The following is a 25,974-nucleotide window of genomic DNA, read 5'->3' as shown; positions in this document are numbered from 1 at the left end:
CGGAGGGGGTCCAGGGGACCTCCATTATCACCGGGATGAAGCCCCATCGGCCGATAACCCGACGTCGCAGCCAATCTCGCAGCGGAGCACGGATCCCGCCGGATGAAATTGTGCACCTTCCCCGGAAAATTCTCACGAGCTTTCGAAGCGGCTCTTTTCAGCTTTCCCGCCGCCCCCGCGGCCCAATCTTCGCGGCACTTTACGGATTCCTCTCGAAAAATTACGGCAAATCGAGTCAGAATCCCCTCTCGAAATCCGAAGGGTGTCTCGAATTTAAATAATATTTCACTTACAGGATCCGGGGAAAGGTTTCGCCCTCGGTGAGAGGTGCATCCGCGCAATCTGGAGCAAGGGAATAAATTTAAAAAGAATTAATAACGACGAATTGCGACGACCACGGATACCAAAGGCGCACCTGTAAGGATGCATACCCTCGAGTCCTGGAATTAATTCTCGCCGAAGGGGGTACCACTGTACTTAACAAGGTGGATGGTAAAACTTTCGCAGTACCGAGCTTGTACTACAGAACGGTACGAACCGCGTTCACTCATAATAAAGCGCGGTCCAAAATAATGTCGAGGGGGTGGAGTACACCCCGTGGCATTCTTACCCCATAGCGAGGTTTTACATGAGACACGGACATTACGAAACAGGCAAAGATGACGCAGGGGAGATTTCACCCGCCGGAATACCTGGATGAACATCTGGAAAAGCGGGTAACGATTTGTTTAGAACCCGCAATTATGGCCTGGGGTAAAACCACCCCATTTCGCCTAATTTTTCCACGCGGTCATTCATCCACCTCCTGGGGGTTTTTGCAACCCTTGTAGCCTCCACATTCACGACGTAAAGTTTGAAGCGATTCCGTACCCCCAGTTCGGAGAAAAGTTTCATAAACGAGACCCACTTGGACGGCACTTTCACCCCCCCCCCCCCCCCTTAAAATTCTGAGAATGTTTCGTTGATTTCCAACGATTTCCATCGATCCCTGCTCGGGATTTCCAGCAGGTATTTACATGTTTTCGAGGATTGAAATCCATAATTTCCTGAGTGAATAACCCCTCGGTTTCATCCCCTGGTGCAGAATTCGAATCTTCACGGGGGTGCCGAGGGCCTCCCGATTGAGAGCCCCTGAGCTCGCTCTTGGCTTGACCGTTTTGTATGGTAATTTTATCGATGATTTGTCTCTCGCCTCCCGCTGCTCCCTATTTTATTCCACCCTGCCGAGATCTCCTCGCCCCTCGAGGGCCGCCCTTCGGGCGAGGGGTAAACGAATCGAAACAACGGAGCCTTCTGACGTCTCTCGAAACCCCTCAGGATCTCCATCGCGAGTCGGTCTCTTCGTGGCCGCGACACCTTCTTCGAGATCGGTCCCACCCCCCGATTCGATCGATCATTCGTCGAATGATACGGCGGGTCGTTTATTCCCTGAGACTGTGACATCTGTCACCCGAGGTGGGTGGATGCCACCCTACAGGAGAGTTCCTTCGCCCTTCCTCTCGACCCTCTTCAACCTACATATATGCTTCCACGATTCACATCCAGGACTTCCTTTCCTTCTACCACGGACAGCCCTGCATTTGTCTTCCCACAGAGATCCTTCCTTACCCTGGAAAGAATTTTATTTCGTCACGTCGTTTTAATTAATCACCCCGGGTACCAGGAACTGAGAAACTCCTCAGGTCCCAGGAACTTATGAATTGGTACGAAGAGTGGGAAAAAAAGGGGATACTGAGTAAATGTACAGTATAAACGCCCTGAGAAATAAAATTCATTTAACCAAAGGAATATTCCTTCTAATGGTCCCAAAGGGATATACGGTTTATTCAAAGAATAATTATTCGGCTCTCAAATAAACTGGAATAAATTGGACGGAACATTTATCTGGAATATGACAATTTCCTTCAGTCAAATTATTCTTCGGGTTAATACAATTTTTCTTTGGTACTGCTTAAAGAAATATTTCTGTGGTTCAAGGAATTCATTTTTTTTTTTCTTCTTCTCGGTCTAAATAAAGCGAGATAGTTCGGGAAAGAAGCATCCCTCAATTTTTCCCGACTCTTGATGGTCTATTTTATTTCTCGCTGCATCGCGAGACACCTCGGGGGACCCGGAATACACGGTGAGTTTACAACTCGCGAAATACTGCATTTTCCGGGGGTCTGGAGGCGGGGACGCCTTAGCCCGACGCATATTTCACGCTTTCGCGTGGCCTCGCCTTCCCTCCGCCAAGTTTCCTCGAGATTATGCCATAAGCTGGCTGCTTAATTATGGCTGCGGTTCTCGCCGACACCTCGCGAGCAATCCACGTGCGAAAACAACGCAATCGGCCGACTTCGATTCCTCTCGATTGTCCCCCTATTTAATTCTGGCCTCTAAAATGAAGCAAACTTAAGATGACACCCTAAAATAAATTCCCAAACCTCCCTAACCCGATGATTAATGTAATTATATTCCCGAGAGTGTACAAAGATTCCCTTAAAAAAAGTAAAGGAAGAAGAAGGAGAAAAGTTTCCCTAATCTCCCGCGGTTTAAAGGAGGGACGTCGAGGCACCCCTCGGGAGTGCTCCAAGATGCTTTCCGTCGTTTCGTATTTTCCTTTCTCTTAACCCCCTCAATCATTTCCCTCTCCCGAGATAGTTTTCGCCTCCCCTTCCTGGAAATTTAAATTCATCCTCTGAAGTGAAACCCCGACGGAATCAGGAGGGGTAGGTTGCCTCATCATGTCCCTGTCAGAAATGACACCGAATCATCCCCCCCGGGAGAACCTCGCATCGCCTCGTATTTTCCTTTCTCTTAACACCCCTGAATAATTCTGCCCCCTAAATTTAGGTTACCACTCCATCCCCGTAAACGTCCGAATTCTGCTACGTCTCATTATGGGGTTTAAAATTCATTTTTCCAAGGGGAGCTCGATAATTGGACCCCTCTCGTTCCGATCAACCCTTCAAATTGAATTACGGTGTAGTCGGCAAATTGAGCTCTGCGCTAATAATTAATACGAATACAACATTCATCTGTCGCTTTGAATGCATGGAATAAAGGGGGCCACTATAGTGGTACATCATAGAAAATCGTCGGTCAGTCGAAAATCACTTTAGTGGCGATTCGTGAAAAAACATCAGTCACCCAGAAGCCACCATAGTGGCGTTTCGTAACTAAAGGGTTCGTAATTAAAGATGGAACACGTCGACCCATCCTCTCTAGTGAGTTTCTAGGTGCTTCGCTTCGTTTCGAATTTCCCACCTCCAGGGGCCACCCCTCGCGTTTTATTCCCTCTACGTCATTCTCACTTCCCGGAACTCCCAGGCCGATTCTTCGGCCTCGAGTAAAAGTTCCTCGAGCTATCGTTTACGGACTCGAAGTTCGACTCTTCCGCGAGTTTCCGCGTAACGACCGAGATTCTCTTAACCCCCGGATATGGGGCGAGATGCGGCAGGGGCGCGTAAAACGCACGACGGTATGGGGGGAGAAGGTACTACTCCACCAGGAGTGAAAGAAAGAGAGAGAAAGAAAGAGAAGGGGACACCTTTGTCCTTCCCTAGTGAGATCTCGCCGCCTTCTTTGTCCCTCGCCGTCCGCAATCGTAACTCCGAGAAGTGTTCCTCCAGGACGCCTTCTGTCCCCTAGGACTTTATCCATCGTAATCGACTTCCGACCAAAGACAGATGGGATAACAAACTCCACATCTGCCCGTAGAAGTCGCAATAAATCAAGAATTAATCAAAGCCGCAGGTGTAGTCTTCATCGCCACGTCGTTAGGTGGTTCCTCCACCGACTTCCTGGAGTCCAGGATTTTTATGGTAATTTCCTTCCTCTACGCGAGGGTCGGATTAGCGAGCTGCCCATCCTTCAATATTCGTCTTCCAGGAGAATGCCGCCTGGGCTTTCAGCCCTCCCGGAAGAAAACCGGATTCCATTAGCCGGTGGGTCTCGAATCGCCCTCGAGTGTGTGCGCCGGGTGGGCGCGAATCCGTCCACAAGGCGAAGTCGGGATCCGATACCGTGAACAATGGGACGTTATTCTATGGAGCTAGTGAATCTAATGGCAAAGTGTTTACGGGCTTTTCCCACGTTACCAGGGGGGTCCGCGTTGCCCCGCGCTCTATGCCTCGCGTTTTCAACATATCGGTCAGTTGCAGATCTGTACGCAGAACTGGGTTCCGATACCCGGAATCGTAGATACCGCAATGGCCATAATGCTTCCGGCATGATCCCATCGGATCGCCGAACCACCGCGGCCGGCTTTCTCGCCTCGTCTCCGAGCTGCGATTATCGCAGCCGGCCCCGGAGCCTCCCTGCCCGGGAGGCTAATGCTGATTGTGGAATTGTAATGCAGATCCAAGCGTTTATATACCCGGCTCGGCGGCCGACTCGACCAATCAGAGCACGCGGTCGCCGGTGAGTTCCCCCCACTCCTTTCCGCGAGCACCTGCTCACCTAGGGACTGCGTGACGCGGCGCGCTACGGTCATTCGCCGCGCGGCCGCCGGCGGGGGAGCATCTCCTCCGATTGTGGCGGAGCCACTTCGAGATTGCATCCGTAATCAATGAGTCAGGGCGTCCCAGAGTTCATGGTCGAGCCCGGAATAAACTCGCTGGCAACCGCATGATCAAGTTTCGGTGATCGGTTGATTAAAATGATCATAGGACGAATAATGAGTTCGAAATCGCGGTCAGTGACCGCGCCGACCCTCTAGTAGTTAATATTACAATTGCAAACCTTTTCAACGCAGCGTCATCGATAGGGTACCTATTAGCAAGATTAAATTTACCACTTTATGTGGTCAATTTCACCATTTGTGTGGTTTCACTTACCGCAGTATTTTAACCATGTCGCTATAGTATTTATGACTATATTATTTTTTTCCGTGCGGCCTGGGGGCTCGCGAAACCCCTGGGGCCCTTCTCGGGCCCCCAAAAACCAAACTAAATCCGCGAACACTAATAAGCCCCGAGCTTATTTCGAGCTCAGAGTGCGATTCGCTTTAAATACCTCCGGGCCTCGTGTCGCCGCTTAAAACACATTCCGACACATTCTTGGCGACGATCGGGACGAGCTCCGCCTCTCCTCGCTTTACGAGCCGGAAGAGATAGCGCGATATCTCGCAGCATCCGATCCCAGGATTACACCCGGCTCTATTTTCATTTACTACTCTGAGGGGCAGGACGAATCACCCTCGCCCACCTTGAAAAATCATCCCTAGAAACGAGATAGGGAAAGGGCGCGAGATTTATCGCGATTCGAGATTTATCTCTCGCTACACGCAGAAAAAGAATTCACAATCCTAATGAGAAATGTTACTTGCCGTAACGAACGTGAACGTTTGAAAATGGGTCAGGAAGATTTGCCTCTGGAGACATTTTTGTTACATCGACAACGAAATACAATTACTTCTCTGGGGCAACGCAAATTCTATTCATAGTTGCAGTTGTTTTTTTTTTTTCTTCTCGTGACAACAAATCGTATATCGCTCATTCGGTTCAGTACGGGCAATATTCTTTTGACGGTTGCAACAAATTCATTAGCTAATTTAACTAGTATTTCTTTCTAAAGAGAGAGAAGAAATGGCTACATCTACGATTCGATATAATTGGAAAGACTTTTCTTGTCCATGGGATTTTTCCTGCAGTAAGGGCAAAACTTTATCGGCGATTCTGTCCTATGCTAAAAGTGCAAATGTCTTTTTTTCTCTGGCAGGGGACCGAGGAAAGGGAGAGCATCCGAGCGTCCTTGGGGAGTGCACTCGACGGAGTTGAAAAATGCGAGGAACTCGGCCCTCTTGTTTCTCCTGTTCCGGCGCCCGTGAATTTTCGGCTCCTCGCGGGGAAAGCCTCTCTCCCTCTCTCTCTTGCTTAGCGATGAGCAGGATCGGTCTTGGTCTTGGTCTCGGGAAAATTGCAGAAAGTGTAATTGCAAGACCAGGTCTGGAATCTGCCAAGACAGAGATTAAAACAAGACCATGGTCTTGCATTTGTCACCAGAGCTGGGTGAAATGATTCTCGAAATCTACGTAAATTAAATAATGCAGAACAGGTCCATAACCTCCATTTAAATTGCAAAATGGAAAAGTGATTCTCCGTGTTGCGTTTAAAATAGAACATGTAAAATGTATATTTCAAATAGCTTGGTTGAAAAATCCGAATTCATTCTTAATGTAAGAGCAAAACTTTATCCACAATGCTGTCCTTTGCTAAAAGTACAAATATCTTTTTTTTTTTCCGTGTGGGGAGGATTCGGGGCGATGAGTAGCCGGTGTGTCGGGCCGATATCCAAAAATACCGCGGCCTTTCGTTAATTTACCCGGTGGGTCCTCTATTTCCGGCGACGCGGTCCAATGGCACGCACTGCCAGCTAACCGACCTCACCTCCACGAGTTTAGCAGGGCTGCCGATTTTTGGCAATCCTCCTTCTATCCCCATCTTGGTCCTCCCGATTATTTCGGCGTCGAAAGCCGGGCTAAATTAGACCGGCGCCCGAGCTTTCGCGCATTTTCGACGCGCGCTTCTCATGCAAGCTCCGCGTCGACAGATGGACCGGCCAAACAAATTGTTGCAGCACTCCCAGCGCAATGTGCCTTCTGAGAAACTTGTCGATAACAAACCTGGGAACCTCTCCACGAGTCGAATTTTTTTCTCTTGGGGATACCCAACCCAGGAAACCGAGTTCATCTCGAGCGATGCATAGAAGATGCGCGAGTGCAGCCTCCCGTTTGATGCGATCTATAAATAGGCGGTGAATAGTGGGAGTGGTTAATTTAATTCTAAACGCCCAGGAAGTGAGAACGGCTTATTTGAAACAACTATTTCGGTGCCAGCAGTCTCGCCAAATAGAAACGGTCCCTAAGTTTCCCGAGCTCCGGTGTGAACTCAGCGACCTGAAAAGGCGCCGGGTCAACTACTGCGAGGGAATCCATTCACGCCTAAATCGTCGATCGTGGAAAAAAATCGTTCGTACAAAACCTACTCCAAAAAACATTAGGAACAACTTTTGTTAAATGCGTTTTTCTCCTCGAGGAGCGGTTTCGGCGAGAAACGCGTCTCCTTCACCCGGAGCGCGAGGTGGGCGTCGCGAGTCCATTAGCATAGTTTATTCAGAACAATCGTCCCTTCCTCGCCAGGCGGTAAATTTTTCAGCTGACAGTTTTAGGGACGACACTGCTCGAGAAAGCCCGTGTCAAAAAACGGGACGGTTAATCGAACTAATGGTTCAGCCCTGCTGGACGCGGCTTACCCATCCGCCCCTGGATCTCTGGAACGCTTTTCCCTCTCGAAGCGCCTCCACCCTCCCGAGAGCGGAGGGAAAATTTCGAAATTGAAAATAGTGCCACGGTCGCCAGGAATTTCGACACATCCCGTCATGCCGAAGCATCAGTGTACTCTTCAAATGTGAAATGGAACATTACGAAACGAGGAAGAGAAGTAGGCGATTACGAACGAGGACGGTAAAACACGAGTCGTAAGAATCTACTTTCCACCCTCGAAAGGTAAAGGTTGACGTAACACGTAATAGGCAACTTCCGCTTCGACAGGCACTGAAAGTCGAACTTTCAGTGAAGGGGCAATAAAAACGATGTTCCTTTTGGCCGGTAATTTTTTTTCTCGAGAGAGTAGAGTCAGAAGCTCCTCCATTGAAATCTTCCGCGACAGGGAGGATTCCGAGAAAAGCCTCGGATGAAAACTCCGACTCGGGTCCCTCGGGTGACAACTCGGACACGCGTAACAGGAAATTGGTTTTGACACGTGTCAGCGGCCATTAAGCCGGGTTTATTCGTAGCCGGGCATCGGGCCGCTTCCGAACGACACGTGTCTTCTTATTAGAGACACCCACTCGAAGAGGCGCCGCGCGCATGCGCGAACCCGATTCCTCGAAGGACCTGCTACCAGGATCCGGGACGCCAACGCTTCGCTAAACGTCCCGGCGTAACGAGTTCGCCGATGGCTTCGATCCCGGCAGTTTGTCACGATTTGAGCATCGCGGCAAATTGAATTGGCCATGGCGACGCCGATACATAGAGTGCCGGTTAAGGGGCCCTACGTGTCCCTGCTTAATCAATTCTCTTATCGTTTCTTCTTCCGGAAGTGAGGCTCCTCATTAACGAGAACGTTCAGCCAGTTTCAAGGACGAGGTCCTGTCGTGCACTGATTAAATTTCGCTCCCCGGATTTTTCTCTATATACCGAATCATCTGAAATTTTCCCACATAAACACAGAAGCCCCCAAAAAGGCCCTGCTACCCCCTGAATTTAATTTTCTATACTCATTCTTCTAAATGTCCACAAACAAATTATCAAAAAATTGTAATTCCATGACTGTTCGGACCTTCCTTGAAGCTTCCACATTTATGTGGGAAAATTTCAAACGATTCGACGCACCCAATCCAGAGGAAAGTTTCATAAATCAGACCTGACGCCACTCCACGTCACCTTAAGGTCGTTTATTGCAATGAGAAGATTTCATCGCATGATGTGTCCCCGTTGACCCTATTGCTTAAATTCCGTGTGTCAAGACGCGTACTTCCGGTAACGTTTAGAAAGAGAAGGTCCTTCTCTCCGTCTAACCTCCTCCGGACACGTGGTACACGTACTATAGCAATGTCTACCCTATTTCTATAAGGTCTACGGTCTCCAAGGACGCTTCCTGGAAGCGTCGGCCTAGAAAGGGAGATGTATCGAGAGGACCCCCGCCATTTCACGGGAAGCCGCCCGTCGATCAAAGGCCGAGACGCCGCGGAGAATCGGCATCTGCGACAACAAGGCGTTAATTAAAGCGGGACGCGGAAGTCGCCACGATGGATGTCGCCGCGAGGCGATCCGAGGACGGGCTCCGTGTTTCGCGAGATTGAAATTCAAATCAACACCCCGGCTCCAGCCCGGATCCCCGGAACCCGCGTTCTAAGGGTGGCGCGCGTTACCGCTGCGGACGCCAGCCAAGGGGGCCCCCGGCGATGACGTTTCGCCCGCACCCTGGATATTGGCCGCGTCCCGGGACCATCTGATTTGCATGGATAGAATTGACGGCTGTTGGCCCAACACGCCCGCCCGAGCGGAATCTATTAGCGGATATACCGCGCTAATTTCCTACCAGTGCCCTAAGTGGCCTGCTTTCAAACTCGAGATGCGAATCGACCATCGAACGAACTCGACGCTTCTCCCTTGTCGCGTCTTTGTCGGCGAGATCGGCGTCACGCTAATTAGGACGAAGTCACGCCGTACACGTAGGGTGGCGCATCGAGGATGAAAATCATCCCCCAATAGAAATTACGAAAGTGACCCACGGGATTAAGCGCAACTCTGATTAGGTTCTCACCCTCGACGCGACGACGCGCCGCGTTATTTGTGACCCTCCTCTTGGACGCGTAACGCCATGTCTTTACTTAAGGTGATGTGAAAGAGGTTTCGTTTATAAAACTTTTCTCCGAATTGAATTTGCCGAATCATTTTATACTTTACTACGTGAATATGGAGACTGTAAGGAAGGTCCTGAAACTCATGGAATTTCATTCTTTTTCGAAATTTGTTTATAGGTACTCTTAAAATTTGGTGTAAATGAAATTTCCTGAGTGTTGGGACCTTCTTTATAGGCTCCATATTTACATTGTAAAATTTCAATCGATTCGATACACCTAGTTCAGCGAAAAGTTTCATGAACGATCGAACCCTCAGATGCTACTTTCACATCCCCTTAAGGGAAAGAATTCAATATACGTGTACCAAGAAACTGGGTAGAGTTTAGCGCCAAGTGCACCGTATCCAGTTCATAGTATGTCTTAATCGCGATTTTTGCGCTGTGAGTAGAAAAGCAAATAGACTCTTGAAGAGACGGTGGGCTAGGATGACCAATGTCGAGGGAAATGCGTCGTTGCATCGTCTCTCTTCGGTCCTTCGGAGGACCCTTCAAGACTTTCAAGATCCCTGATAACTACCGATGTCTTTCGAAGTAACGGCCCGGTCCTTTGACCGTGAGGTAAATTAGCGGAGCGGCCGGAAGGACCACTTGTAATTACGGAATTTTCCTGGTCTCGTCCAGAGCCGGCCATTTAATTAATTCCCGGCCGAAGTTGGTACCAATTGGCCAGTCGGAGGACTCGGCCCTTCGCCGAAGTTTGAATTCAATTCACCGGCCATCTTTTCACGAGACTCCTGGCGGAAGTTTCGAGTCCTCCACCGCGGAGGACCGATTCCGCAAAGACGTCCGCCCCTCCTTGAGGTCCTTCGGCCTCTTTCCGACTCTCGATATCTCTCGCATTCTTCACTAACAACCACATTCGTGGAAAACGAGGGCCGGGAAAAGTTGGCGCGCCCTGAAAACTGGGAAAACGAGCGCCCCCTCCCGGAAAAGCGTCTCCCCCGCCCGAATTTTCCTCGAATCTCGGATTTCCAAGACCCTCTTCGACTTCACGCAAATCGTCCTTATGAAACCCAAACGCAGAATGATATTCGGCTGAATCGATAAAACTTTTGTTGGTTCAACCATCGAATATGGCCCTTATATGGACGAACGAATATTCACATAACTAAACTCTTTGGTTAATAACGCTCGGTTGATCACAAAATATTATGGCAGATCGCGTCAAATATTTGTGATCTTGGTAATAACCGTTTTAATCTCCCTGCTTATTCTTAGAGAAAACTGTTCACTTTATTAAAGTTTGTCCCGGCAAAAGAGGAACTTTGTTTCCTCAAGATTGTATTACTAGCATCCGTCGTATCGATTTCGCTCGCGATATGAGCAACTCGTTGACGAAAGATCATGACCGCTTGTGAGAGCAGCTCCATGGACCCTCCTCACCAAGCGGATACTCTATTAACTAAAATATTTCATAAAATTAACGAAACGATTATTAACCGGAACACTTTAATTAATTAAAGCTAACGAGAGTGATCGAGTGGACTAAAATTCGGTTCCCTCAACCGAAACGATTTCCGAAGTGGATCAAATGTAGCCAATCGAATTACTTTGTTAAACGAACCGAATTTTTTCTACGTGTCCTGCTTCATATATTATTTCCGTCGCGTTACCTTCTTCCTGTTTCTTCTCCCCACCATCTTTGGTAACCTTTGATAAAAACCACCCCGCAAAAGAGCGGCTAACTCGGTCGAAGCGCCTCTTTACGATGGGTCGCATTTTTTTTCCACTTCCCTCGCACGCCGAGAAATTAAATCGTTCCTTAAAGCGAGACTTCCTCCCTGCACAAAGAACCAGCTCAAAGCTTGCGAGGACGTTGCGGAAAATTCGCCGCGTCTCCGTCGCGACGAGCTTCGTTTAGGGACGCCATTAGTAGCGAAAAGTGGAAGCTTAAAAAAAAATCAAAGAAAGCCCATCGTGATTCCGGAAATTCGAGACCGTTCTAATATCTCCTTGGACTCTTATCCAAGAAAGTAATTATTCCGCCATCATACCGCAATACCTGCGCCAACACGATTACATGTTTATTTAATTTCCTTATTAGAAGCACTTGCAGTGAGAATAAACATTTCTTCGATGGAGAGAAAACAATTTTTTTGAATAAAACTCGATTTCGAAAAAAAGACAGGGTTTAATAGAAAGAACATGTAATTACCCCAATGAAATATTTGTTTTTCATTGAAACAACATGATAATATTCTGGGAATCTCTTGAAAACGGTATAGTGTTTAATTGCAACAAATGCGGTAGAATATTTTATTCGACCCATTGAAAGAAATGGTTTCTCAGGTATCAGAACATTTATCATTTCATTGGACAAATGAGCAACATATAACTTTTTGTTGTCAGAAAAGAATATTGCAACCATAAATAGAATTTGTGTTGTCCCGGTAATCATTTTTCTGTTCTCAATATAACAAAAATGTATCTCGATAAAAATGTTACTGGTCCATTTTCAAGGGTTCGGATTCGTTGAAGCAAGTAAAATTTCTTGTTAGGACTATGAATTCTTTTTCCGCGTGCAGCCAGGAGTTTTCTAGCACCACCGCGAGAATGCACTTTCCAGGAGTTCCGAGCTCCTCCGGAAGTTCATCGATGGTTTCGAGGAGTGGGGACTTCCGGGCAATCCCGGAAGGTCCTTCGGCGTATCCAAGTCCGAAAATCGCATTGTCGCCCCCGCGGTTCCCCGGCAACGGGCTACTTAAGCAATTTGTCTGCGGGGAGCGAGACTCTCAGTGCCCCGAATCAGATTTCGAAAACTTTACCTCTGCTCCTAAACTCGGCGGAGCCTTCGCCGCTGGCAGCATGCACCAGCAACGTCAGCAAACTCGGCAGCAACGCCAGCTCCCACGTGCGCGGCATCGCTTCCGGCTCTCCCCTCTTTGGTTTGTCGAAGAGAGAGAGGAAGAGAAGGAGAGACTCCAAACAGCAACGCCTGGAGGAGCAGCACTTCCCGACTTGCTCTTTCGAGCTCTTCGAGGTTCCCTTCAGGGTCGTCGGGGCGATTTTCACCTCGCGATCTCCTCGACCGCTATCGGCGTCGACCGGAAGCTCCGCGTCTCGACTCTTGCATCCGGAAACGGAGAATCCTTCCCCGGACACGAGACATTCTCCGATGACGACCCAGAAGTCCCGTCATCTAGTCATCGGACCTCGAAGAACGAGACGCCGTTCAGGACCCTGTCCTCCTATATCCACTTTTTATTCCCTGTACTTCACCTGTCACTTCTCATCTCAACTCGCAAAGAGAAGGAAATTCGAGCCCGCCTGTAACTCTAGCCAGGAAAAATATTTATTATCGAAAGGGGACCCCTTCACTTCTTGTCCCCGATTTCGGTATTCGGGACCTAGGGGCGCTTTAACTTTTCTCCTCCACCGAGATTCCACGGTTCAGGAGTCGAAATTTATTCAAGGTGGAGATTCACCATGCTGAAAGGAAGATGTCCTGGCGATTTTTGAGGTCCGCCTGGGTCGACCAAGGACTTTTTCGAAGACGCCTGATTTTTCTCCACGGTCCAGTAATGGAAATTTGTTCAGGGGAGAAATTCACCCCTCTGGACGAAAGATGTCCGACGCTTTTTCTATGGTGCGTTTGATTTAACTGGGGAGTTTTTGTCGGAGGCGCCAGATTTCTTCCACGGTCCAGGACTCGAAATGTGTTCAGGGGGGGAAATTCACCACGCTGAAGGAAAATGTCCTGACTCTTTTTTGGAATGCACGGTTGGTGACTTTTTGTCGGGGGCACCTTATTTTTTTATGACAGTTTTCGCTGTTCTTTCGGTCACTGCGTGGAACTCGTTCCCAATATTTATTGTATAGGACAGAGGAAAAGAATTTGGCAGTCCGAGGCTCCCATGGGACCCTATCGGCGGGAATTTCGAAGACGTCCCGAGGGACCCCTGTCTTCTTCCTTCGACTTTTCTTTTTGGACCCCTCAGAGTGGCGGCACCTCTCTCGACATGTGCTCGTTATTAAGCCGGACGCGTCCGGGAGCGACTCCGAAATCTTTTGATTGCCAAACGAGCCGACTTTTTGCACCGTCAAGCGCCTCCTCGCGCCTCTTCGGGACGTTCTTCATGGAAGAGCGAGAAGAGGAGTCCTTCCTCGTCACTCCCTCTTAATGTCTATTTAACGCAGCGAGAACACTTACGCCGTCTCCTTTCCCCTTCTTTCCGGGCCCTTTATTTCGGCTTCTTACTTTCGATGCTTTTTTCCGCCTTAAATCATAAAGAGCCGAGAGGAATGCCTCGGCGGCTTCGCCGAAGGAATTTAAATTCCGAGTCCTCGCACGATGGACGGAAAAAAGAGAAGGGGAGAGAGAGAGAGAAACTGAGATTTCCGCACGCGGAGAAACCCGCGAGGCCAGGTGAAGGAGCTTAATCGTCTCCAATTTCGAGGGGCACCGGCTAATTTCGCCGCTTAATTTGCGCCCCAGGAACTTTTCGCGTCCGGGGGTAGGGGGCGGAAAAAGAGATGATAAATCAGGAAACACGAGCCAGGACTCCCGGGAGATAATTCCCAGTGGATTTGCGACTTCCCTTAGGGAGGTCCTTCCTGATCCACGAGTCGACGACCTCGAGATTTCCGGCAATCCCTGTCGGAGACGATCCTCTTTGCGTCGAAGATGTATGCACACTCGCGTATATATAAACAAATAAATAAATATATATATAAATCCTTCTTGAGTGTTCTTTACGTTCTCTTGGCGGAGAGACGGAGCACCGGTCCAGAAGCGTCTCGATTCGGCGCAAACCTCGCACTTTCAAGATTCACCAAGGATCACGACACTCTCGCGGTCTCGCGTATTCGCAAATTCGCAGATTCGCAAAGTAGCAGTTCGCGGACCGGCCGCGAGGGGCGCACTTCGCGGGTGCCGCTTATGCGGGAAGCGACCCGCATCCCCGCGGTCACTCGCTCGCGGACCGTCGTCGAATACGGACGTCTTTGCAGTCGCTACCGGCGCCAAAGAGGAGTCGCCCTCGATGGACGCCTCCGTAGCAGGAAACGAGACGTCGCGACGCCTCGTGAGTTCTCTCGCACGCGCCGACTACGACTGTGGCCAAACTAAAACCAAACCAAAGACACGCGTGCTCTCTCTCTCCCCACTTGGCGGCGCACATGAACGCACGCATACACGAGAAGAGGCGCGCGTAGGCCTCGGAAATACACACGAGGCACGCGGCGCGTCACTCGGCCACTCTCTGGGAAGGGGCTAGGGGAATCGCCGAGCCCGAATAGGGGATTCGACCCGACCATTGCCTACTGTCTAGGCACGGTCATAATGGAGTCTCCCTAGGGGACCTTAGAGAGATCCCCCTAGGGGACCAGGGTGCGGCGCCAGAGACGGCTTCATCCCTGCTGCTCTTTCGATCCTCCTTATTGCGGAACGCTCACTTCCGTAATATCGTCATCGCTGCAGCTGCTCCGAGATAAAACTATCAATTTTATCAAAAAACTGTCAATTCTGCAGGTTTAAGAATTTACTTTACAGAGGAAAATCCAGATGATAAAACTTTGTCAAATTTATCTAAAGTGAATCGGTTTTGGGAATTTAAGCGTCTATTTTGCCGAGGAAAATATAGATGACGAGAAGTTATCAAACTTATCAAGAGGCTGTTGATTTTACGGATTTATGAACTCATTGTGCGGAGGTAAATGTAGACGACGAGAACTTATGAAATTCATCAAAAGACAGGGAAATTGTCGGATTGAAGAGTTTATTTTGCAGAGGAAAATGTAGATGACCCCTTGACTTCCAACTTTCACGTTTGATGAATAATTTACTGCCCTTTTTATTTCAAGTGGGGAGCCCTCGCTCGAGGTGCGCCCGCTAAGAAACTTACTCATCGTTTTATGATTCACTCCCCGTTTAACGCCGGGCCGCGCTTTAATGCGCAGCCGCGAATGAATGGACGCCGACCCGGCAGACGAGTTGAATTTCCACCCTTAGGCCACTTTCGCGATTTACTTCAAGAAGGAGGCGAGAATCTGAGACCGTTATCACGACCGCATCGTTATATCGGCGCTCGTCATCGAACGATGGCAATTCTTATTCTCGATCCATAAACAATATGGCCGCTCTTCACGGCGGTCGGGAAAACCGGGGCTACATCCTCGTTAAACCGACAGTATTCTGCTCGAGAGTTGGCGTTATATGGGGGAGTAAATAAGGGAAGGGAAGGAAGAAAGGGAGGGAGAAACCTCCTAACTCGGGCAGATAAGAAAATAAGTAAAAATGAAATCGCAATCGCACCCCTGATACCTCGAGCCCCACCCCCTGCGAAGACACGGAGGCACCAAGGAGTTCCTTCGTTCATCCGGGAGCAATATTTATCCCCCCTCGTTAAACTCCGTTTCATTTATTTTCCCTCCCGGCAGAGCCACTCGTCATCCACAATGACACCCGGCAGGAATTACAGTTATCGTGCCACCCCTTCGGAGTGAGCCGAGCGCGACTCCACCCTCGCCGATTCTGCAAGGGCCCTTATTCGAGCCTGTTGGCCCGACATGTGGTTAAGCCAGAACCGAGATGGACCACCATAGGCACCGGTCGTTGGCCAGATGGCTGCCCGTTTACAGGTCCATTCACAGAAGGTCAAAGCACGCCGTTTCCTCCACCCGCGAGGTCAAAGGCGCGTCCACCTCGAGAACGGTTCCCCGCGTCCATTTTCGGGAACCCAGGTCCGAGGAGGTTACTCTCGCACCCCCGGTAATTTCAATTATTTCGCAACCCCACTATCGCCTCCAGAGTAACGTTTGCTCATGGGTCCATGTGTACAGGGCATGGTAGAATTTGCCCGAAAAATGTACGTCCCTCTCCTCGAAAATGGAGTCGTAAAGCCCTACTGAATTTCCCTGTTTCCCCCGGTGCGTGTATTGAGAGAGAAGAAAAATTTCATTGGACCAAAGAAATATTTCTTTTAGTAGTAGCCCATTTCTTTTTCCTCTTTTATACGCTACACGTTTCTAAACATTTTCAAGCTCATGTTTGACTACGTATCATGCGATACACAGGTTTCGCCCTTCTAAGGGAATACACTGAATAAAAATCGCTCGGGGCGACGTCGGTCTAGGTGAAGAGATCAATCGCCGAGTCTCGTGGCCGATTTCATTCATCCTTTCGCGCTCCGTTCGCGAGTGACGCGGAATCGAGCGGAAAAATCCGTATGACAAGGGGAGGGGGTGGATGGGGAACCTAACCTAAAGGCGCCACGGAGCCGCGCGTATTTACACGCGAGGGGATTCGAGCTAGGGCCGGTAGTGGATTCTATTTCGAGAGAGCGAACTCTCCCTCCATCCTCCTCGCCTCTTGACCAGCGCGAAACCCGCCCACGCGTGCTCACGTGCGTCCGCCAAAAGCGAGGTCTCTGCTGGAATTTCTGGCCACCGAATGGTACGTGGCCTGGGCTAACCTCCTTTGCCCCCCATCATCCCCTTTCGCCTATTTCGAGAAGCGAGATTAACCCTTTCGCGCCCGGCAACACCGCCAAAAGGGGCGCAACCTTGCCGGTGAAATGGACTCGGTGGAAACGGCCTTGAAGATGCGCGTCACGTATGGACGTAACGAGGGAACTCTTGGAAGATTTTTGTCTGTTTCTTCATTCTTTTTTTTCTTTTCTTTTTTTTTCAGTGTTTCTTTAATTTTTTCTCGGTGTTTCTTTTCGCTCTTTTTTAGGTGCCACGGGATAGAGAGTCACGGGTCGACCCGGCTCTAATATAAATACTTGGGAATAATTTATTCCGGGTGGAGGAAGAGTCAATCCAGGGTTAGGAGCCCTAAGGAAGATCGGAGAACGGCTTAGACGAGCAGATACAACGCGCCCCTTTTTCTATCGTGCCCGTTCTTGTTTTCCTTACGACCCTCATTTACCCCTCTTCTTGTTTATTTATCCTTCCTCCACGGAGCCAGCGGAGAATATAAATGGCCCGCGAGATTTAAACCTATCGATGGCTCGCACCTATGCTCCAGCCAAGGCCCTGGACCGCCGCCCGATCCTCCGCGGGATCTTTATTAATAGCGTAATGCTGCGATTCCGATTTATATGCGGGGTAACTCATCCCTCGAGGCATGGGCCGATTTATGCGCGCACTTACCGCGAACGTCGAACTTTTCGACGAATCTTCCGGCGAGCTCGGATCGCTCGTAAATCTGGAGAAACGGGAGACCTAACCTGAAAAATCGGAGGCCCCCAAATCTGAAGAGAAAAAACGTACGAAATGATCTAGGGAATCGGAAGGAACGCGCGAAATAACCTGAAATAAAAATGCAATGCCCCAAAAAACTGAAGAAACGTACCACCTTATTTAAAAAATCTGATGCCCCGAAATCAGAGGGAACGCACAAAATAACCCGACAAAATCTGAAGAAACGTGCGAGCTAACCTGATGAATGTAATGGCCCTAAATCTGAAGAAACCTAAACTAACATTAAAAGCAATTCTTCAAATCAATGATGCCAAGAATTTCCCTTCCCTTGCCATCGCTGTGTATCGATAAATTATGATTCATAATCCGTGCAGTTTAACCGAATTCGCCCATGGCGCGCGCCCAAGGTCCACGCGTAGATTAAATCAGATCGGTTTAGATCGGTTTGCACGGATCAATCGGGGAAATTAATCGTAACACGTGTAGTCGCCTTACAACCGTAACGTCCCACCGTGGGAATCAATCCGCCGGAGATTCACCCAGCCGCGAAAAATCCCGGTAGATTGCGCGGCACCCCGAATTGTCTAGCCTCCCGGAGCTCCCCCGGGAGCGCAGTAAAACCTGCCGGGCGCAATTTCGCGGGCGAACTCGAACGTGCCAAGTAAGTGGCAGGGATCCGGCGATTTTTACGAGCGACCAACTCGCCAGGACTTCGGGTCTCGGAATGTCCCGAAGTTCGGCAGTCCTTGGAGAGAGGATGGTCGAGGCACCCCGTTAAGACTAGCCATAAACTACCGTGACATCTAAACCCCACCTATGCCTTGAGAGGGTGAGAACGCATGCCACGAAGTACGGATGCACAAGAACGGACAGTCGGGGGTGTTTCACCCCGTGGGGCGACACGATGCAAAGGAGACAAGAGAAGAAAAAAAGAAACACTGAGAAACAGAACTGCATGGAGGCAAAGGAATAATTCCTTGAATGGTCCCGAAGAAATGTTTTCTTAATTCAAAGAATAATGAAGTGGCCGGAATAAAGTGAAATAAATTGTCATAATTCCGAAGAAACGTCGCATCCAATTAATTCCAGGTCATTTCAGTCAAATAATTATTCTCTGAACTAACGAAATATTTCTTTCTTACTATTCCTGTTGAGTTAAATTTATATTCCCAGGGTACGACTGGTCGAAATCGACCAAAAGGGGGTGAGAATAACATCCCTTGTCTCCTTTACCCCATGACACCATTTCTCGGGTCCCTCAAATGGGCATCGATGGTTTCGATGCGTCGAGAAGTCGGATCGATATCCGCGGCCGGAAGTCGAGCCTCCGACCACCGTGGAGTTTGAATCCCTTCCAGGAAATAATAGAATCAGCGGGGGAGGGGGATCGACTTAATTGATACGAATTGGCCCGGAATTTATGGCCGGACTTAGGTGGTCCCGGGAGCGGCTACCGAGGAGCCGGGGTCCCGGGGAAGTGGTAAACTACCGGGAACGCTATGCGGGCTGCTGGAGTCCCTCGGGACCCCCTGGACCCCAGGGACCGGGACGCGAGTCGGGAAATATCGACGCACTCGCCGTCATAATTTAACCGGTCGCGATCGATCGGTTAAATAGTTAACCGAGACACGAGACACGTATAGCGACTGTTTGGCGCGCGCCCCATAAGTTGGCTGATTCGATTATAAACTCGGCCCCCCGGAGTGCCGGCAACTTGGCAATTCGATTCCCGCGGACTGATAATTTGATAAAAATGGCCCGCTAACGATCCCGCACTTCGGAATTTCATTAACGCCGCCGAATCGCCCGGTCCGACCAGTAATTAGCTAACTACCGAGCCCGGCGTTTTTGCGCTCGATTGTTCGTCCTTTCGATTTGTAGAGTACAGGGGAGATAGAAAGGTCCTTCGGGATGCTGGAGGAAAGACGTTTCTCTGGAATTTTGGAGCGGGAACGAATCTGCAGGATGCTGGTGGAAGGCCGTCCCTCTAAAATCCTGGAGAAAGGACGTTCCTCCGGTACGCTGGAAAATCGTTCTACCTTCAGGATGATTAAAAAAGATATTTCTTCGAGATGCTGAACATATGACGTTGCTACAGATGCTGGTGAAAATACTTTCTCTGGGATGTCGAAGGGATAGCATCCCTTTCCGATGCTGGAAGATGGATATTTTCCCGAGATCCAGGAGAAAGGACGTTCCCGCGGTACGCTGAAGATACATTATTCCTTCAGAAGGATGAGAATGGGACGTTCCTTTGGGATGCTGGAGGAATGACGTTCCTTCTGGATGTTGGAAGGTGATTCCTTTGAGATACTGGAAGAAAAATAATTCTTCTGAGATGTTAGCGAAAGGACCCTTTCTTGGGATGCTGGAGAAAAGACGTTCCTCTGGGATGCTAAAGAAAAGACGTCCCTCTTTGATGATAGGAAAGATCCTAGAGAATGGACGTTCGATCCGCTGGAGAAACACTCTTCCTCCATACCGATGAAGAAGAGACGTTCCTTCGGGATGCTGGAGTATCTCTCGTCCAGGAACCGCGGCTTCTGGGCTGCGTTCCCCCGGCAACATCCGAACACGTGAGCCCTTGAAGAGCCGCTTCATCAACGAGCAGTAATGTTGACTTAATTCAACGAGTGCGAGTTGCTCGGTCTGTGAAAATATCGCTAAGTACCGGGAATCTGGAAGTGTACCAACACGTATCCCGGTAAAATGACGCATGAGCTGGCAGGGGCTCCATAGGAGCTCCTATTACAAAACAGATTACTTGCTCGAGCCACCTCGTGTACTCTCGCCCTCGGTGCTCGTCTTATTATCCCTGCACACAACTTACTTTGCTCCCGAATAACATAATTCTCTCCGGCGGGCTCGTTATTCCACCATGAGAAATTCGGCCCTTCGAATTCGGGCTTAAATTAATCCGCCCTGTTTATTTCGCAATTTCCATTCAGGTTACAGAGCGATTACTCGGAAATGGAGGCTCGAAATGCTCCTTTGAATGTAAAAATGTGTACCGGTTAATCCTTTGGGAAAAAAAGAGGGAGAAAACCGACGCGATTTAGTTTCGCGGGTCGGGGATGCGTATGTATGAACATATTCATACGTGTGGTCATACGCACATGTAGCCGATTATTATCGGACGTACCCGCGGCCTGTGTTTGCGAGTCGATAGCACGCCTCGCTGATCCATTAAAAGCTACGGTCCACTCCTGGATCGCGGCTACAATTCGACTCTACTCGCGTTTACGAGACATAAAACGCCCCCCTCTGGCGTGCCCACTTCCGGTTAAAAGTGGCAAGTACTCGCACCTCCACCCGCTCTCGAAATGAACCAGAAAAACGCGAAAGCATTCTTCCAGTTGACGAGCTCCAGTCGACCTGAAAAATTGCTTAAAGTTCCCTCTCGCGCAAAACGGACAACAACGTCGCTTAACGTTAACGTTCAACGTTCCCTGTTAATAATTGTTCACCCCCGACCACGTCTTCCTGAGAGAAAAAATTCATTAAGGCAAAGGAATATTTTTTCGGATAGTCCCAAAGAAATGTTTCGTTGATATAAAAAATAATTTGCCTCAAATAAACTTAAGTAAATTCGATGCACCCCTTCTTTCGGAATTCTGACGATTTATTTAAGTTTATTTGAATCAAGTAACTATTCTTTGAATTAACAAGGTACTTCTTTGATACTATTTAAAGAGATATTTCGGAATATCGTGTTTAACAACCTCGGATAAAATGCATTAAAGGGACGATTGAAATGCAGAATTTCATATTGATCAATCGAATGAAGCTCGGTCCTTTTCCCCACCCTGTCCCGATGACGAGGACGTCTCGCGAGTTAACCCTCGACCCCAGATTTTCAGTTTCTCTCTCTTTCTCTCTCTACTCAATCGCTCGGGAGTCTTTGCAGCTTTACCGGCGAACGTACTTAACACACCCCGGAGGCTCGTACATCGGTAATACCCGCTCGAGTATTTACACGAGCGGTACACCTGGTTTACGTGAGAGCGCTCCGCGTTCTTACCCGCCGAGCGGGTGTAACGAGACGTAACGAGATGCAACCGCGGTAATTTCATTAGCGCTGAATTTCCGATTACTGGCGCCCGCCGGCTATTGTCCGCCGCGGTAATTCACGGGCCTCGTTAAATCGGCCAGCTAATCGGCCTCCGCGAAAGTGGCCCTCATTTATTAATGAATCATGGCCCCGCGTGCGAAGGTGGAGAGTCGAGTCGACGAGTCGTGGAAACGATGACTAAGACTTCCCGCCGGGGAAACGGCCTTTTTTCTATTTCCATATCTCCACGTCAAAGCCGACCTCTCCTTCCCGGAGGAGCATTAATCACTCGAGGGGCGTGCTGCAATTAGTCCGTCCACGAGCGATCGTCCGATCGAACGAGGGCTTTCTAATTTCTGGTTACGATTCTGGTTACATTTCTGGTTAAATTTCAAGTTACGACGAAACCGACGACCGCTCTTAACGAAGACGTCCGTCGTTCCGACTTCCTCGAATCCAATGGACCGCATGAATAATACCTCTGCCTCATCAAGGTTTTCCACTTCCCATGTCGAAAAAGGCCCCCAACGTGAAATTAACGACCGGCAATCAATCCGAGATAATCGTTTTAGGTGACTTTTCTATGCGTTGTTAATCGATCTGTATTAACACAGCGCAAAAATTCCTGGAATCCTTTGTCCCCGTTTTTTATTGCTTTTATTCCGGTTATGGTTTGGGTGGTAAAGGGTGAAGAGGATGTCGAAGAAGAGCAAACGTGGTCCTCTTCGGGATATGTTCATGTCCGCAGTCAAAGAGTGGCAATTTTTTCTTCGCGTCGTCAATCAGTCCCTATCGATGCAACGCAAAATTCCTGGAATCCTTTCTCGAAGGGTTTGTTTTTTTTATTGGTTTTCCGTTGATTTGTCAGAAGCGAGTCCTTCATTCTAGTTACAGCCTGGGTGGTAGAAACCGAAGAGGACGTCGATGAAGAGAGGCCACGTTTCTTCTTCAGGAAATGTCGATGCCGCAGTCGAGGAGTGACCATTACTCCTCGCTTTTTACGGCCCTCTGCAACGCGGTAAGTGCGCGAATTATTTGCATTGTTAACCGGCCGCCATTATCACGTGTATACCCATGGAATTTATTTTACACCTTCCTTTATCTCCCGGTGCCTTTGTTCACGTATCCTTTTATTTGTTTCAGGTCTACGGTGGAAAAGCTCCGGGATTGCGAGACTTCTGACGCGGCCAAGTGACAAAGGAAATTCAGTTTCGATGTAACACTCTCTGTTGATCAATTTCGTTATCACGAGTCCATGTAAAATACGTGGCAAGTAATTTCCCCCGTGCTTCCCAATTTCCCTTCGTCGCCGTGCACGTCGACGTTCCCGATATGGGGAAACGAAGAGGATCCACTGGAAGATCCCCTGCAACGAAACGCACGATTCTCCCCTCATCTAAGGGTTTCAGTTCTGACGGCGTCATAGGGCAAATGCATTTCCATTGTAACGCACCCTATGGGGGGTGGATGGGGGGGCGGTCGATGCAATCTACGGAAGTAAGATCCCGAGTTTCCACGGCTCGGCATGGATGACTCAGAGAGTCCATAACGTGACACAGGGTATTATTTTTATGGTGTTTCCGCGTGGCACCATGATTCACGGGGTTTCCATCCCTCGTGGCCGTCACGGTGCGGCGATACCCGACTCGCCCCCGCGGTGCGCCCTAACCTCCACCCCAAGACAATTGGAACGGCATGGATCCCGTGGCTAGTCCTATATGTAATTGCTTTTTCGACCGCCTAATTGTCGACGTTTCCTCAGGTTCACCGACCGAAAAACATTCTTCTCGAGAAAAATGATGTCATCTCCTGTGACGAAAACTGGAGCAACCGCTTAAGAGGAACCTGGCTACTTTCAAAGAGAAACACCTAGCGGTCGATATTTTACAAAAAAAATAAAGATAAATATGAAAAACTCACGCAAAACTGATTTTGACCAAGCCCCGCAATTGTCGAGAAATTTGATTGATCCCCCGATTGCACATTTTCATCACCTCATTTCAGGGAGAATTACTTCCTACCCGTCGACATTTGTCGAAAAACATTAAATCCGATATATCCACGGTAATTTCTCATGTCCTCGCCAACGACATCGAATGAGAGCACGTTTATATAACGCAAATCGATACCATTACATATAATTACCCTACTAGTAGCTTCCGGCTCGGGGTGATTAACCGGAGCCAATCGGACGCGAATATTAAATTAGAACTGGTGGGTTCCGATCAAAGATATCAACCGATTGGCTGACATGCTAGAAAAAGGCTCTCACTACGTACTCTAGGTACTCTAGGTACTCTAGTTACTCTAGTTACTCTATAAGTACCGTGCTCTGTATATAACCCACACTAGATAGGCTCCGTATATGTTACACATTCATGACCTATACTAGATAAGCAACGCACGTGTACACGTATATAACCTACATTAGGTAGGTCACGTACGTGTTCCATGTACATTACCTACACTAGATAAACCACATACCACGTACATACATCCACGTACATAACCTATACACTACATGGCATACGGCTACACAAAGACGGGCGCTTTCTGGCCGCAAGCGGCCTTACGTTTGGCGCTCCGCCGACGCGTTGGAACACCTGTTGGAACGGCGAGTTCCAGATGCTCCGAATATTAATTAGCAGGTTAAGGACGATCTTAGGCTATGAATATTTCAGAACGGCTCCCGGGCCGACGTATCCTGCGGTGCGGCGACGTCGGACCCCTTCGCACACGTCGCATTTAAATTCCTCTCGTAAACCCGCCGGCGTCTGACGCGTCGCTCCCGAGGGACTGCTTTTAATTGCTCCTCGTTACGACAGGAACGCGTGTACCGGCGTCCCCGTACACGCCGTTTGCGATATTGCTCATGTTTCCGACAATCGATCGCACCTCGCAGATGCTCCGCCCTGGGTAAACCGTATTTACCCCGGGAGGGCGTGGATCCAATTGCGAGGGACGACGTCGGCGCGTCGAAAGGAGGGGCGCCGTTCCTCAGGATAAAACTGCACCCTGAGAAAGTATTGGCCGAAAAGTCTTACGACACCTCCGACAAGATTTTCGCATTTATTTTGCACTCTTCCAATTACGTCGGTCCGCGATATATATTCTTGACTTCTATACGCGATCAATGATCTCCGATCTATTGGCTCCCATCGCCTCTCCACTGGCTTCCCTGAAATTTTTGAAATGATGATTCCCTGATTAAAATGCCCGTTTGAATTTACATGATCATTATTTCGATGCCACAATAAATTTCTAATTGATATCACGTTCGGCATCTAAGTTCAGTTGAAGAAGATTATAATGTAATGTTAAATTTATTTATGATTATGAATAAAATTCACGGTCCATTTCTGAGGGAGAAAGGACACGACCTCTCGCTCTAAACGTTCAATCCTCTCGCGGGCTCTTGGGGCAAAGTGATCCCGGGCGATTTTAAACGCAAAGGAACTGAACGTCGGAAAAAGAAGGCGGAAGAGCGCGAGTCTCTCCACGAGGGTGCCATGCGTCGGGGGAGCGAGAGAGTCGCCGTGAGGGCAGCGCCGCGAGTGGGAGGGAGACAAGGCGAGCTCGCTCGCCGCCTCGCGGCCGCCAGCGCAACGAGGTTTCCCGTAGGAATCGAGCGTCCCCGTATCCCAGGAGACGCAACTCCGTTTTCCGCGGGAAAGGCCCGGAAATTGGGAAGAATTGAGAGGACGGACCGGCATCTGTTTCCCACTTTACATAATACTCCTTGTGGGTATCCGTGGAACGGGATCGGCTCCTCTCCCGAGGGAAGCCAGCGCCATCCCGAAGGAGATCTTTTAGTTTCGCGTTAGTCGTACCAGTTTAAACGTAGAACCGTCTTCCTCCACTTTTTCAAGACCCACTTCCTCCCTCAGGACTCGCACGTGTCGAAACTCCTTCGACTTCCGGCCGTCACTCCTTTCGACTAGTTTCCCGACAAAATTTTAATCACCTCGTAAAACCTCCCTCCTCTCTTCTTCTGGTCCGAATTCCAATCGGACCCCAAGGTGCTCGGGACTCCCGTGAAACATTTCCACAAAAGACCCCCCGCGGTCTGCCCGAAAGAATTTTAAATGACGAATTCTCATCCCAATGAAAAACTGGGCGTTCATTGGGAATGCTAGAGTGAGACGTCTTAAAACGGCCGGATCTCGAGTTCCCCGTGAGAGCGCGCGTTAACGCGCGAGGCTTTCTCATTACGTAGTTTGAACCAATTTAGGGGATTCCATGATTCCCTTCGGGACCACTTAACTTCCAGGAGGAACCGAGCCACCGGGCGTTTCGACTCTTAGGCGTTTTCGGGGTACGATCCACGTGTTGCGCCCTCGGTGGCATCCAAATTTCGGGTACAATTCGAGC

General features: G+C 49.2%; 1 protein-coding gene across 1 annotated transcript in view; it reads right to left on the bottom strand.

The window, feature by feature from the left end:
- The window catches only part of LOC105697345 (neural cell adhesion molecule 2), an 81,373-nt gene extending 66,983 nt beyond the window's left edge, over nt 1-14,390 (bottom strand). The window contains exon 1 of the mRNA XM_012420591.1: nt 12,173-14,390. Within this exon, the coding sequence (XP_012276014.1) occupies nt 12,173-12,269 (97 nt within the window). The 5' untranslated portion in view covers nt 12,270-14,390. The remainder of the gene's footprint in view (nt 1-12,172) is intronic.
- Between the last annotated feature and the right edge of the window lie 11,584 nt (nt 14,391-25,974).

The sequence above is a fragment of the Orussus abietinus genome, unplaced genomic scaffold (assembly GCF_000612105.2).
Source record: "Orussus abietinus isolate OABI.00-Male unplaced genomic scaffold, Oabi_2.0 scaffold110, whole genome shotgun sequence".
Classification (NCBI taxonomy): Eukaryota; Metazoa; Arthropoda; class Insecta; order Hymenoptera; family Orussidae; genus Orussus; species Orussus abietinus.
The sequence above is the reverse complement of the archived record's forward strand: the minus strand, read 5'-3'. Positions and strand labels throughout refer to the sequence as shown.